At 35.8% G+C, this 15,295-nt stretch overlaps 3 protein-coding genes across 10 annotated transcripts in view; all 3 read left to right on the plus strand.

The window, feature by feature from the left end:
- The window catches only part of LOC111594132, a 5,295-nt gene extending 850 nt beyond the window's left edge, over window positions 1–4,445 (plus strand). The window contains exons 1-5 of one of the 5 annotated variants that reach the window (XM_023307296.2): window positions 1–55; window positions 1,802–1,923; window positions 1,984–2,881; window positions 3,077–3,498; window positions 3,986–4,443. The exon at window positions 1–55 is cut by the window's left edge and continues 849 nt beyond it. In XM_023307296.2, the coding sequence (XP_023163064.1) occupies window positions 1,843–1,923; window positions 1,984–2,881; window positions 3,077–3,498; window positions 3,986–4,354 (1,770 nt within the window). In that variant the 5' untranslated portion in view covers window positions 1–55; window positions 1,802–1,842 and the 3' untranslated portion in view covers window positions 4,355–4,443. Of the gene's footprint in view, window positions 56–1,235; window positions 1,328–1,801; window positions 2,882–3,076; window positions 3,499–3,985 lie in introns of all 5 variants that reach the window. The other 4 variants (XM_023307294.1, XM_023307292.2, XM_023307293.1 and 1 more) reach the window with 4 other exon arrangements.
- An 839-nt stretch (window positions 4,446–5,284) lies between these two features.
- On the plus strand, window positions 5,285–8,780 carry LOC111594131 (slo-interacting protein 1). Of its 2 annotated transcripts, XM_023307290.2 has the most exons (6): window positions 5,287–5,444; window positions 5,628–6,092; window positions 6,144–6,533; window positions 6,591–7,563; window positions 7,640–7,812; window positions 8,218–8,780. In XM_023307290.2, the coding sequence occupies exons 1-6, from the start codon at window positions 5,391–5,393 to the stop codon at window positions 8,560–8,562; spliced, it is 2,400 nt and encodes a 799-aa protein (XP_023163058.2). In that variant the 5' UTR covers window positions 5,287–5,390; the 3' UTR covers window positions 8,563–8,780. The 2 variants fall into 2 exon arrangements, with proteins under 2 accessions (XP_023163059.2, XP_023163058.2); XM_023307291.2 differs by lacking the exon at window positions 7,640–7,812 and having other exon boundaries at window positions 5,285–5,444; window positions 6,591–7,368; window positions 8,218–8,298.
- Window positions 8,781–10,282: 1,502 nt separating this feature from the next.
- LOC111594142 (RNA-binding protein MEX3B) lies at window positions 10,283–14,676 on the plus strand. Of its 3 annotated transcripts, none has more exons than XM_023307308.1 (4): window positions 10,283–10,448; window positions 10,564–11,490; window positions 12,026–12,318; window positions 13,211–13,350. In XM_023307308.1, the coding sequence occupies exons 2-4, from the start codon at window positions 11,022–11,024 to the stop codon at window positions 13,277–13,279; spliced, it is 831 nt and encodes a 276-aa protein (XP_023163076.1). In that variant the 5' UTR covers window positions 10,283–10,448; window positions 10,564–11,021; the 3' UTR covers window positions 13,280–13,350. The 3 variants fall into 3 exon arrangements, with proteins under 3 accessions (XP_023163076.1, XP_023163077.1, XP_023163078.1); XM_023307309.1 differs by having other exon boundaries at window positions 13,271–13,331; XM_023307310.2 differs by having other exon boundaries at window positions 10,284–10,448; window positions 12,026–12,896; window positions 13,047–14,676.
- Window positions 14,677–15,295: the final 619 nt, after the last annotated feature.

Genomic DNA, 15,295 nt, shown 5'->3' on the forward strand with positions numbered 1-15,295 from the left:
TTCATGGATGTTCCTGCATACATGTATATAAGTATGTATACATAAACATGCAAAAGTACGTATATGTTTGTATAAAGTACGTTAATAGAGAATCGCGAAATGTTCAAAATAGAAATCGAGTACATACCCACAAACATATGAGTGTGTTTACACACATGCATACACATCTATACATACATATATAAAATTTATTTATATAAATATATTAAACGTTATATATACATATACAAATGTTTGTTATCGCGATTCTTATACATACATATACTGTGTGTGCTTTGAGATACGTAATTAATTTATATGTATGTTTAAATTTATAAATGTTTGTATACACATATGCATGTATGTATGTACGCACATATAAATAATAAAATAAATGCATATGTTTTTACTGTGTGAAACTGCTCACATTTGTATGTATGTATGTGCAAATTATGTATGTACGTACGTTTGTATTTACTTATATACATACATACATACAGCTGAATGCATCAAAAGGAATAACTGCACTTTCAGCAATGAACTGAAGTTCAAGAACACAAAAATTTATTATGATGTTTATAAATGGTTTTAATTGAATACAATGGAGTGAGAGTGATCCATCAAGAGCTTCTGAGTGAGATTCACATGAATATAAATCGTGTATGCGCACCGTGTCCATATACACAGCACATAGAACACAGCGCACACTCAGGCGAATCAATGCAAACATATGTATATATGTTAGTCTGTATGTAGACACACGTATATATTTACACATTCATATATTAATTTACACGCATACATGCATACATACATATATACACCAACACATCGGTAAATATCAAAAAAATAAACAAGCTCTAAAACTACAACACAAAAAGAAAGTGTGAATAAAACACACACACACACACACACACACACACACACACACACACACACACACACACACACACACACACACACACATACACACACACAAACAAACACACACAGAAGCGTGTGGGGAATGCAGATTTATTATCATACAATGTATTAAATTCGGGAATAAATAAAAGAAGTCACACGTATTCGCCGGTTTATAACAGTTGATCATTAATTTTGTGAATAGTGGCTGGCAACAATGCATTCGACTTAAAAACTGTGTTGTGAACCGCAAAGTCGCCCCAGTTACATTTACATACATTCACAAACATATACGTGCACATATATGTACATACACATGTACATCCATACATATGTATGTACGTATTTTGCAGCGGAAAGGAACAATAAATATAACAGAATATGCTGAGATTGAAACTGTTAAGTGATTGTGGGTGCTGATTGTTGAATTTGGATAAGACATCTGGTTAGTATATATGAATGTAAACACTAATTAATATATATAAATATATTATAAAGTGTGAACACACTGCTGAAAACATTCGCTATAGATTAATACAGAATGATATGTGTCCATTAAATATATCCTTACATTGGACTGTATATATCTTTCTAAATGATATGTGTCCATTAAATATATCCTTACCTTGGACTGCATATATCTTTCTGAAGATAAAATTCTTGTCCATCTGTCTCAACCCCATTTAGCGCAGCTCTATATACTACATATTTGTATCTGGGCTGGTATACCGGAGTCTGTTTCTCATTTCAAATTTCGTAAAAAGATTGTCAGAGAAACACTGCATAAAAGTAATACAACTTTATTTTTTATTAAGGATAAAACTTTATTATTTAAATTTTATTAAAAATTTTTTTTATCTAAATTGTATTATCTAAAATATAATCGAATCACAAGCAACACACTCTTCTCTCATTTAAGGAAAAAGTTCTCATTTGAAACTTGGAAAGCAAAACTTAGTCATGATGTCGCTTAAGGTACCTATAAAGCTCACCGACACACGAAGAACACAACCATATGTGGACAAGGCAAGCGATCGTTTAGTAAGCAGTCACGATTTCGATTGCTCCAATTGCCACTTCCACGCTAATATATCTTTAAAGAAATCTTGCCAGTGCAACAGCCCAATGAAACGACTGCAGATGATGATTATGAGAAACAACAGGAGCTGGCAATTTCGATTGGTAGTCGCCCGATATGCGACTACAATTTTACTATCGATTTTATTATCGTTCGTTATTTTCGCATCTGCCCAAGAAGCAACGAGAGATGTAGACCGATTACTCAGATCAAACAACACCGAAATCCACCGAAATCAGACGCCTGTAACTCCTACTCACACTCCTACTATCCAGAACCAAAGCCAGAGCCAAAGCCAGAAACCGAGACTATCGGCACAAGCCTTAGGTCAGCTGCCAGCAAGTGCACAAGGATTTAGCATGAACAGAAATAGCTTGATTACTGGAGACTCTGTGCTGCAACGCCAGCTGAGGGAGAAGGCGAAACAGGATAGCTTGGAATCGATCAAAATGCACATTTTGATGCGACTGAATTTGAAGAAATTGCCCAATATTACTAAACCAATATCTGTGCCACAGAGCATATTGGAGAACTTCTATAAAAACTATAATGCCTCGCTTTTAAACTCGATATGGGGCCATAACAGTAGGCCTACTAGTGCTGCGCCCACAAATGTTCCACGATCTGCTCTCTATATGCCCGAGGAGATTGTCACAGAATCTTTGAACGTCACACAAAACATAGAACAGAGTTTTGATCATAGTTCAAAACATAGAGAAGTGTCCAACAGAAATGCGTCTTTAGAAATGCAGGGTGATGATCCTAATAACTTCAAAGACTTTCAATATACCTATAATGTTGAAGTCGATGACCACCGAACTGCTCCTAAGTATAAAGCCACAGATTTTAAAGCTGACGACGATGATATGGAATACGAAAGTATACTTTCTCATATCAGCAGCGTTTATATATTTCCAGAACGTAAGTTGAATGTAAATACTACTTATAGTATATCCTAGTAGATTTGTTCATTCAATGCTGACAACATGAAAATATATATTCAAACTCTATATGTATAGATTTTTTAAAAGCCAATGATATTAGTTTGATTTCATTGAACGATTGTTTGATTGGAGAATATACAATTTATTATGATTTTATTTATATTCCTTTAAGAGCCTCATGTGCGACATAACCGGAAAACAGATGTGCTACGTTTCAAGTTTGACTCGGGATTCTCGGATATTTCGTTTGTGACGCTTCACTTGTATTTGCGAGGACTGGAATGGATCAGTGTCTATCAGCCGAAGATCCTTGAGGAATTGGCCGATTGTCAAAACACGGAGATTGTCGTAGCCCTTCATCGTGCCATACGGCGAGCAAATAACACAAATTATACGCACAAGGCGAAAATCTTTGAGTTCCGGCACAAGATTCCAAGTGGTCTAGGTCAATGGGTCAATGTGGATCTGAAACCACTATTAGGCACAGGAACTGCCATAAATCCCAGTCAAACCCAAGAGATTTTTATAAAAGGTGTAGAGCCATGGATGCGACCCCTAGTTGTCACTACAGACAGTACAGCAAAAAATCCATTGGTATATATAAAAACCTCTATAACCTTTAATAAACAGATATATGCTTCCGAAATCCTTTTCTCTGTAGATTCAGAAATTGAGTCAGCCGATTCTCCATTCCGTCATAATTTTCAATGAATTGAGGCGAAAGTATAAAGAAAAAACGTACCTAAAGAAATAATTATTTATATTATCTTATTGTAATCAAAGTATAATAGAACTTTAAACTAAACTTCATAGTTGAAAGAAATATAGAGGCTTTGTAATTTCATTAATTCCAATCATTTTTGCCCAATGTTCAGCTATTAAAAGTTAGATGAGAATTGTATTGTAATAGATAAATATTTATAAATCATACCTAGAAATTGCCTCGTCCAAATATTGTGCCAATTGGCTTCATAGAACATAGAAATATATATATATATATATATATATATATATATATATATATATATATATATATATATATATATATATATATATATCTTTAAAATTACTTTATTTACAGACAGTGCACATTGAGATTGGCTCCCGTAAGAAGCATCGAAGGAAACGTAGCGTTTATCTCGATTGCACTGAGAACGATCACGATATGCGCTGCTGTCGATATCCTTTAAAGGTCAACTTCACCAGCTTCGGATGGCACTTTGTTGTGGCACCTACCTCATTCGACGCCTACTTTTGCAGCGGGGACTGCAGGGTTGGGTACTTGGAACAGTATCCACATACGCATTTGGCAGCGTTGACGACGTCAGCGACGCCTTGTTGTTCGCCAACGAAAATGAGTTCCTTAAGTTTGCTGTATTTTGATGAAAATCACCAACTTGTGCTGAGTGTAATACCAAATATGTCCGTTGAGGGATGCAGCTGTTCCTAGAAGACAAATTTAATTTAATTCACAGATACACATACATACACATGCAAACATTATATGAGCGATCAATATTATGTAATGCGTTCGGATATAAATAAAATAGAATAAGTGAATACATACACATATTACAAATACATATTTTAGCTTTCATATGCATACATATGCATATATATATACATACGTTAAAGTACCTGAAGTAATGTTTGTTTGAGAATTGCGTGAACGCATGCACAACGTACATACTTGCATGCGTACAAAATGTAATGCTAAAAACAACATTCAGTTCAGGTTGATATAATGAAATAATATATATAATATATATGTATATATATAATCACATGATTTTGGTTTTAATTATATATATTCCTCATATTGTAAAATAAAATCAAAAAATTAAATGTAAATAACTACCACAATAACAGCGATTGCTGTCATTTCTTGCCAATGTGCCAATGTAAATAATCTGTATGTGTTCATTTGTATCTCACCATGAACAAAAGAATAAAATACTCATTTTGAATATGGCCGTATTTTATTTTATTATTATTTAGTACACGCAAAATCTCGACCATGGCTGGTTTTATTCATTACGTTGGCGAAAATGGTGAACTGATTTTCATGGATCTGGTTTTACTCCAACAAATTAGTCAACACAAATTTAAAAAATTATTGTTACCACAGCGACAGAAATCACTGTTATTTTTTAGTGTCAATATAAATAATCTCTTTGATTTTGCCATTCACCGCAAGCAGAAAAATATATAAGTTAAAAGCAAATGTAACCTTGTCTAATATATTGGTCAAGTATTTATAATGCTTTTGGTAATTAATTTATCCGTTTACTTAAGAAATAATATTAAAGTGGCAAATAAAATTTAAAATAATCGATAATACAAAGATTTTAGAAGAAGAGACACTTTGGTCACACTGTCGCGGCGAATTTAGTAATGATAAACGATGTCTGTATTTCTGTTGTTGTGTGGGTGTGGGTTTATTGCACGGAATAAAAATTAATAAAGCTATGTAATTTGTTATCAAAATGTGCTCTAATAACTGTGTTAATGTTGTTGAGCTAGATTATGTTGTGCTAAAGGTAGGTAAAACTTGCACATAACAGCCATGAACAGCACACAACGCTAATAAAGGTTCATATAAACACTAACTCAATCATATGCATTCATACATATGTGTAATTGTGTGCAGGCTTGTACACTGCAATATTTGTTTTCATTTTCGAAATAACCGAATTTTAATATAAATAAATAATTCATTACAGCTAAATGGCAGCGACATTACATCATTGTCTAGCTATGATGCGGTTCAAATGTTCCTTCAAGCTAAAGAAACCCTAGTAGTTGAATTATGCCGAAAGCAAAATCCCATCACCTCCGACGACATGCAGGAGGATGAAATTTGTGCAAAATTGAAAAGTGTTCAAGTATCCAATGCAAGAGCAGCCAGTGCCTCAGAAAATGTTAACTTCAATTCTTTGCCGACGTCCCCTCTGTCATTAGTGTCAGCAAAAAATCAAATCATTTTAACATTACGAACATTTCAAAACAGTGATCAAACCGAGCCAGTATTAAAGGAGAAGAAAATGCTGGACAAGTCTGTTGCATTCAATAAAACTAACAAAAAAGTTGATCACAATGATGATATAGCGCAAACAATAGCCGATCACTTTATCGAACAAGAACATCATCTGTTTGAGCAGTGTTTGGAGCCGGAGATCGACATCGAGGTAAGGCTTCTTTTATATAGAAGCATTTTTCACATCAAATTTAATTTGCAGGAAGTAACACTAGTGAAAAGAGATTCAACTAACGATCAAATTGGGCTTACTGTTTGCTGCAATAACTTCTACAATAACAGAGATTGCGAGGAAAGTATTATAAAGCCTGTGATATGCAACGAGAATACGAATGCAGACTCAATAACAGATGATGCGGGTGCGGATACTGATACCGATGGTGATGGCGATGGGGATGGCGATGCCTGTGATGATGTTTTCATAAGCGATATACAGCCGGAGAGCGTTGCCGAGCGTGACGGTCGACTTCGTCGTGGCGATCAAATTCTCCGTATCAATGGCATAGACATCAAGAGTAAAAAACATGCCGAAACCCAAATAGCGGAAAATTCTACGGCTGTAACATTGCTCGTCAGTCGACTTCTATATCCCGTAAGTACCCATAAAGACAATTAAACAACATCTGAGATTCGGCTTTCATTTATAAAGGAAGATGACGACGACGACGACGATGAGGACGATGAAGAGATCGATAGTCACTTTGAATATGCCAATAGCATTCTATCTGATGATTACACAAATGTCGTTGATAAATTGGACAAAAATCTTGTAACGCAGCAACTGACAGAACAAGCGCCGAAACCTATTAAATCTATCATACAACCAACTTTTAGTGGCTCTCAAACTATGTCAGAAAAGGCGAAAAACAAAGGACAAACATATATTACTGCCATAGAGAAGATTTGTATTGAGAAGGTGCGACTACCGACCCAAGAAACGGGTTTAAAACAAATAACAGAAAAAAGCCTTCCAAGAACAACAATAGCTAGTAAACAATATGATTATGATGATTGCGAGCATATTTATGAAACAATACCTGAGGATTCAGAATCAGAGCCCCTCTATTGCTCACCATATCAAAGCTCTAACTATATGACCGCAATGGGGTCTTGCTCATCACCAATGATGGCCGAGACGGATGTTTTAGAAATGCAACAGCAAACGCAGCGTGTGGCCCAATGGTTGGGCATCAAATCACAGATCAATCCGAGATCCGTGCATACCCTTGCTGGCCGTCCAAACTTATACCAGAAACAGCAGCATCGAATATCGAATCGAGTGTATACGCTACGTAGTGCTATAACGAACACCAGTGGATCAAGCAGTAGTGGAGCTAACTACAGTTCAACTAACGTTGACAACGAGAATAAATGCATTAATCAACAGCAGGAGGAAGTGGAAAACTCTTCAAGTGCCTATAATACAGGTGGCTCCAATAACAGTGCTTCACCTCACCAAAATATCACAAATACAGAGAACGAATCAATGTTAAATGCAACGGTAACTGCTAATGCAGGTCCTAACAATCCAAATAGCTCCTTTCAGTCTGTTTCGACGGCTCCGATGTTAATGCTGCCATTTGGAAAGTCTGGTCGCATAGTCTGCTCCCAATATAATTCCGGTTGGTAGTGGATAAAATTGAGCACACACTTTCACATATTTGAACAATTCCATTTTACTTTTACTTGATTGTTTAGAAACTCCTACAGTAAATAAGGCTTCAGCCGACGAGCTAAATCTTTTCGCATCAGCAACATCTAAAGTAGACGCTAAAATAATGCGACCCAAACCAAGCGAAGAACTGCAAAGCCAATGCCCGCAATTTAACGCTCCCAACTTGAGTCGCTACCACTTTGTTAGCAGTCAAGAGGTAAACACGGTAGACATCAAAATACAAATAATCTCATATATATAAGAACGATGTATAGATTACAGAAATATTTATATATTTAGTGAGCAGTGCACAAACATAGATATATAAAAATAGCAATTACGCAATATTTATTTTATATGTAAGCTTAAAGGTATAATTAAAAAAATATCCATAGATATCTAAATAGACAGATATATATTTCTTTGTAGGAATATATAAATAATATATAATATATAAATATATGTGTACATAATGTAGATATATGTATATAGGAAGCAATCCATATTTATCAATATTTTAAATGAAAAAAATGCGAAAAGTGTAAAACACAACTTATCAAAGTTAAGGTCTTCAAAGTCTTGCTTTACAATAATTTACTTATACATTGTTTTTTCTAACTAGGTCGCAAATAAAAGTCTTGCTCCAAAGGCAAGTTCCATTTTAGTAGCAACGGAAAATGTGTCGGACGAAATTCCCATGGTGTGGAAAGTAAAACGACGCCCTGATGGAACACGATATATAGTTAAGCGGCCAGTAAGAAATAATGTAAGCATGGGTATTCGAAAGAATATACGGAACAATGAAATAACAACCGAGGATGATACAATATCTGAGGTTAAGATTGGACGTTATTGGACTAAGGAGGAAAGGAAACGACATATAGAACGTGCCCGCGAACGTAGGCATCATCAGCAATTTCTTCATCAACAACAACAACAACACCAGCCGCAACAACAGCAACAATAAACCAAAATATGCTTAACTTTACAGAATTTTCAACCTGTAGAAAAAGATAATATATGCGTATCGAAGATTCCAGGTTTCAAAAGCGTCGCATATATATATATTATCGGACATATTAGTTACGATGTAAAATGTATTATTCTTGAGCAAAAGTAGCTTATCACAACAAAGCCAAAAATGCAAGTAGTGAAAAAGTTAATGATTTTTAAAAAGTCGTCAAAGCAAAAAAAATTTATATATATATATTTATATATATATATAATCACATATTATATTATGTATAAAATATATTATTCTGGAACCTAAGTAGCTTATCAAAACAAAGCCAAAAATGCAAGTAGCGAAAGAGTTGATTTTTAAAAAGTCGTTAAATCAAAAAAATGTATATATATATGTAAAAAGATATATATATATATATATATATATATATATAATCACATAATACAATACAAACACACTATTCTCCTATACACCTAATTAGTTAAGTATATAGCTATTAATTTGTCCAAAAATTAGTTGTAAAAAGTATATAAAATATTGCATTTCCCAGTTTTGAGATAATTATTGATAAGCGCTTCTTGATAATTGTATTGTTGTATTCAACCGATTCCTTTTAACATTAATACACCTTAATAGTGTTATCTAAATGTATATAAATAAAATAAATTATATAATCTACCTTAAAGTAATTAGATGTGATACGTTTAGAGTATTTTCAGTCGCACGTAACTTCTTAAATAATTGAGCTGTTTTTTTTGCTGCAAAGTCAGTTTCTTGCTGTGTCCGTCATAAATTCAAGCAATTGAGTATTTCGCGGGTAATCAAAGTTGAACCCAAGTGTAAAGTAAGTCAGTTAAGTCGTCTGTAAATTGAGTGGACATTCGGTCGCTAGTAACATTTTGCATATTCTGCTCTTCTAAATGTATCTAATTGACAATGTGTGTGCTGCACTCTGTCTCGATTGAGCAAGCCTGCGCCTCGACATGTAGCTGTGTACATTAACATAGGAGAGAACAGTCTGTTGTGTGCTCTGTACAGTTGGCAGGCTGTTAACAGTTTCTGTATCTTTGAGATTCTTTACATGTTAAAATTATGTGTTAATTTGTAAAGCCGGCAAAACATTACTCTGTTGCCGGCCAAAAAGTAAAAGATAGAATTGTTTTAAGTTTGTTAAACAAAACGATGACCGGCCCTTGAAGAGCATAGTATGGTTTGTTACATGTTAAAAACAATTATATATTAACGGGGATGTCTAATTGTTTGTGCATTTGATATCCCGTGCATTAAGAATACTAGGCGTGGCTGCGATCCTACTGCTGGGATGTGTGTAGATATGCCGATGCGATGCATGTGCGTGTTCGTGACTGTATAGAAATATGTGTGTGTGTGTGTATGTGTGTGGCATACGCACATAAATGGCATTTCCAAATCTGTTTGTCATTTAAGTAATATTTGGCGAGCTAAAGTTACAGGGAAAGATTACTTGGGTGTTACATTTGCATAGATGACATACATATACACATTTTAGTAAGGATGCGTACGTTAGTAGAGCTAAGAGAAGTTACAGGGTGAGTGACACACATGGCTTAAAGTGAGTTAGGGGTTGTTCTGAGAAAAAGAGAACGCCAAACGAACGTTTGTCCAATACGAATGTATCTACACATATACATATATCTACATATGTGTGTGTCTATATATTTATATGAATGTATATGTGTAAGTGCGTATATGCGGAAGAATCGCGGCCAAAACGGTAAAACTGCTAAGCTCCTAATGTCGAATAGTACAATCCATTTCGAGCGATTTTCCCTTTGTTTTAGTGTTATTAAATTCCTTTCACGTGCAAAAATACATGCAAATAATTTTGAGAATGCATATTCATATATTTTGTAAGTATATACACGGCATTTCTATACACATCTACACATACACACACATGCAGACACAGGGACAGAGTATGCGTGTATGTATACCAAATGCAATTCAGTATTCTGTCTATTGCAGAAAAGGGAATTCAACTGCTGCGGAAGCAACGGCCAATCATTGACAAATTCCATTAATCATTCGCGGCTAATATTGAAATTTAATGCACATATAGAGTATAAACATATATACAATGAATATCCTATTCTTACATCATGAATGCAGAAGTGCTGGCGCTGATTTTCAGCGTTTCGGAAAGACAAAACCATAATTGAAAAGCGGAGACAAATTGACATACCGGAGTGAGTTCATCAACGATTGCTATAGCTATAGGTATAGCCAACATCTAACAAAAACAATAATAATTCATCGGCAAGATCGTCGTGTGGGCGCAAATTGTGATTGTGATTGTGGACTATAACAGTTCATTGCCCTCGTCGATTTCGGCGGCGGCGACACTCGTACATACCTAGGTCCTATTCAAATAAAAAATAGAACCCATAAATACATCACTCATTACTAACCAATGCTCGCTAATAATGTCTGCTAATGCTTCAGCTGCCGCTGCCGCACAAATTACACCAAAAATACTTAATGATATTAACATGACAGAATCAATTCACAAACTCAATCAGAGCCACGCACACAATCAAATGATTGAGCTGCAGAAGGTGCATGCTATTCCATTGTCTGAAGACCCGCGCACATTGCAACTGGCATTGGAGCTCTCCTTGGTCGGGCTCAATGAGAGCAACCAGAATAACAGCTACGCTCAGCCAATACTCTCGCAAGGTGACTACGACATCGGCGCCATCAATGTGGTGTCCGCTGCATTTAGCAGGGCTGATCTAGGACCGATGAACAATCTACCGCTACCACCGACTACTGCATCTGGGCTTCTAATGGCTTCCGTCGGCCTGGAGGACAGATCGAAGAAGTCCCAAAATATGACTGAATGTGTTCCAGTTCCCAGCTCCGAGCATGTTGCTGAAATCGTGGGACGACAAGGTAAGCAATCTATATGTTCACACAGACACCTGCGTATAAGCCTATAGTGTAAATAAAAATATATTTACCCTGTGATTGACTGATTGACTAATTGACTGATTGATTGGTGATTAAGATTGACACTTTTAACAGAGTAAATGACGCACCATTGAGTCTTTACGGCATTAGTATGAACCCTTCGAAGTCATTTAGTTGTTAGTTGAGCAAAGAGCATCGTTATCTTAATTTTATTAAAACTCCGAAATTGAATGACTAAAAATCTCAACTGCAATATAAACAAAAAACTTCCTCTTGTACTTTTTGCTTAAAGTATTTTATACATTGGAATGGAGCTATTCAAGATTCAGACTATAATATGATTCTTAGTTACTAAATTTGATTGAATTCTGTACGCCAGAGTAATAAATTTTTAATGGCTTTTCTACATATATAGATATACGTATCTTTAGCCTAGACTGGAAAATATAAACAGACCCAAATACGTACTGTAATATTGTAAAGATGTAAAAATAACTCTCTTTATATTGTTATTTAGGATGCAAGATAAAAGCTTTGAGGGCAAAGACAAATACCTACATCAAGACTCCAGTGCGCGGAGAAGAGCCCGTTTTCGTGGTGACAGGCCGCAAAGAGGATGTGAACAAGGCCAAACGGGAAATTCTCTCAGCTGCCGATCACTTTAGCTTGATTCGGGCCTCACGAAAACCGTCAATAGAGGGATCGAATAGCGGAATAAGTGGAAGTGGTAATTCGGGTTCAATGACCGTGGGCATTGTTGCCCGCGCGCAGTCCGGGCCGCCCTGTCTGCCCGGCCAGATCACAATCCAGGTGCGTGTACCCTACAGAGTCGTGGGCCTAGTTGTTGGGCCGAAAGGTGCCACCATTAAGCACATACAACAAGAAACACAAACATACATTGTCACACCGTCTCGAGAAAAGGAACCCATATTCGAGGTAACCGGACTGCGCGAGAATGTGGAAACCGCACGCAAGCAAATCGAGGCTCATATAGCCCTACGTACGGGCAATAGCACTCACGGCAGTGAGAGTGGTACGGAAACATTAGAGTCGAGCGAGTATGCTACTTTGCACACGATTAATACGCTCAGTCAGATACTGAATGACGATCTCAACTCAGATATCTTGTCATCGATCTACAAGAGCGACATTTCACCCAATATTAATTACGCAGATAACTCGCTTAGTGTCATAGATAATCTTTCAAATTCGAACACTGCCAATTCTATCATGCCCTTGCATAATTTAACAAAGTGTTTTCCAAATTCTGATCTAGTAGATCTCACGTCTAAGGTATCTAATACAACAATAACAACAGCAACAGCAACAACAACGGACAGAAACTTCGCGCTGGCGCTAACAGGCACTATAAACGAACTTAACGTGCCGCAGGCCTCAAAACCCAATTCATTATTCCGCAGCACAAATACAAAGACAAATACAAATGCCAATGCCAATATCAATGCCAATGCCAATGTCAATGTCAATGCGAATGTCAATGCCAATGCAAATGCGAATGCAAACGTCAATGCCAATAGCAATAGCAATACCAATACCAATACCAATATCAATACAAGTAGTAATAGCAAATCTTTGTCATTCTGTCCGCCTACGTCCGCTTCTGTAAATGTTTCATCTGGCCCGTGCCAATCAATCTCAGCCAACATATTAACGCGCTCATGTTCATCCGCCTCCTCGACAGCATCAACCAAAAGCACGAACAACAGCGCCAATAGTACTAACAGCGTTAATACTCCCCCAGAGCTATTGAATATTTGGAAAAATTTAAATGATTCAATTGACGTTGATGAGGGCATTGGAGACTCTCCCAGTATTTGGAATCTTCCATCAGCCACAACAGCCGCAGTGGCATCCCACTGCTCGCCAACGGCCTCAATCAGTCCAACGGATTCGCTGCTTGGAGAGCACAGCCTAAACATAAGCCAGAAAACTGGTGGCAACAACATCTTCAAGGAGCCATGCAGCAAAATCGGTTCTTCGCCTCTAGAACATCATCATCAGCGAAACATATTGAAGAGTAGCTCGGACAAATTGCATTCCGACAAAATGCATCGTGAATGCTTTGTGTGCAATGAAAGAGAAGTGACGACCGCTCTAGTTCCCTGCGGACACAATATGTTTTGTATGGACTGTGCCAATCAGATTTGTGTCTCAATGGAGTCCATCTGTCCCGTATGCCACTCAATTGTTTACCATGCCATGCGTATTTTAGCATAAACTACATGTCGTTCGTATGTGTCGATTTTGTTCTTCGACAATTTGCAATCTGGAAAATTTCGACTTAAGTTATTTCATAGTACATGACTTATTGACTAATTGACTAATTGACACATTGACATATTAAAAAAACCAAAATAAAAGATTAATTTGGTTTGGTCGTGCTAATACCGAAGATACAAGACACATAAGCATAACATATGATCCATACAATAACCAAACTTTCAATCAAATCTGACGTTTTAAACTATGTAAAATTTTGTCTAAGAAAACAATTTTGTTTAAGATAACAAAAAACAAATTCGTAATTTGAGAGCTTGGCAACGGTAAATTGAAGATTTGCTCATAGATATGATTAAATAGGTCCGATTATACGGGTGGCTAGATCGATTTGATACTTAGGAAGTTTATATATACTCGAAATGGAGTACGAAAATAATAATTCGCTCTACGATGTAACAACAACCATCTCTCTAATGATTTGGAACAATTTTTATGAATTATACCTGCATTATAAGTAATTGACCTTAATCGATTAAAAAACAATATTTATTTCTAAGAACTAAGAGACTATATAAACAAATTTTTCTTTCAAGATCTTCATTTTTTATACCTGATCCCATTTGAAAATGGGAAATCATGGTATAAAAGTTTTGTGCAAATGTATGTATGAAACAGGCAGAAGGATGCGTGCAGAGCCCATAAAGTATATATATTCTTGATCAGGAGGATAAGCCGAGTCGATTGAGCCCTGTCCGTCTTTCTGTCCGTATGTGTGAGCGCGCTGATCTCAGCACCTATAAGATCTAGAGACTACTTTTGTTGTAGTGCTTCAAATATTCAATAACTATTCCTGTTTTATTGTAATCGAATAAAAACATGATCGAAATTCGGTTAATAAATTATATCTCGTACGCCAAAACAGCTAAAGCCTCCAAATTTTGTATTTAGTTTTATGTATATTTTATGCAATTTCGATTTTTGTTAGATTTTGGAAACCTGCTTTAAATTTCCTCCATACAAACATTGGAAAATAATAAAAATGCGCATATAGGACTGGGATCAGGGTATCTCCTAGTCGGGCTCCAGGACTACAGCTTTCTTCCTTGTTTCTTTTGGAAACAAGAAAATCGGATTTCGGTATTCAAGTTAATAATCTATATGCGTTCATAAACATAGGGCATATACATATACAAACATAAAATTACAAAAAATAATACGAATACAAATAGAAATACAAATAGAAACACAATATATACAATTATTTTGTCACATTTTAGCGCATGTATATATCAAATATTTGAATACTATTTCATATGTGAAGTAGTATGTTTTATGTAAAATCTATTTAAAAGAATACGTCTTAAAGTTAGAAGTTTATAATACTCTAGTGAATGACGTCGGATAACGACTTTGAAAGACATTCAACTAAAAATACAAATATAGCTTCATAATTATGTTTTATTGCACATATAATCCCGATTCCAATATGTGAGAAGTATATACATATATATTTGTGAATGACAACAAAAGTGAACTCTGCATTCAC

Source organism: Drosophila hydei, unplaced genomic scaffold (genome assembly GCF_003285905.1).
Source record: "Drosophila hydei strain 15085-1641.00,03,60 unplaced genomic scaffold, DhydRS2 tig00000330-arrow-arrow-pilon, whole genome shotgun sequence".
Classification (NCBI taxonomy): Eukaryota; Metazoa; Arthropoda; class Insecta; order Diptera; family Drosophilidae; genus Drosophila; species Drosophila hydei.

Coding starts and splice junctions, on each gene's coding strand:
- LOC111594131 (XM_023307290.2), top strand. CDS start 5,391: ATGTGCTCTAATAACTGTGTTAATGTTGTTGAGCTAGATTATGTTGTG. Junction 7,564..7,639: donor CTGCTCCCAATATAATTCCG/GTTGGTAGTGGA, acceptor TTGATTGTTTAG/AAACTCCTACAGTAAATAAG. Junction 7,813..8,217: donor ACTTTGTTAGCAGTCAAGAG/GTAAACACGGTA, acceptor TTTTCTAACTAG/GTCGCAAATAAAAGTCTTGC.
- LOC111594142 (XM_023307310.2), top strand. CDS start 11,022: ATGTCTGCTAATGCTTCAGCTGCCGCTGCCGCACAAATTACACCAAAA. Junction 11,491..12,025: donor TGAAATCGTGGGACGACAAG/GTAAGCAATCTA, acceptor ATTGTTATTTAG/GATGCAAGATAAAAGCTTTG. Junction 12,897..13,046: donor ATAAACGAACTTAACGTGCC/GCAGGCCTCAAA, acceptor CAATGCCAATAG/CAATAGCAATACCAATACCA.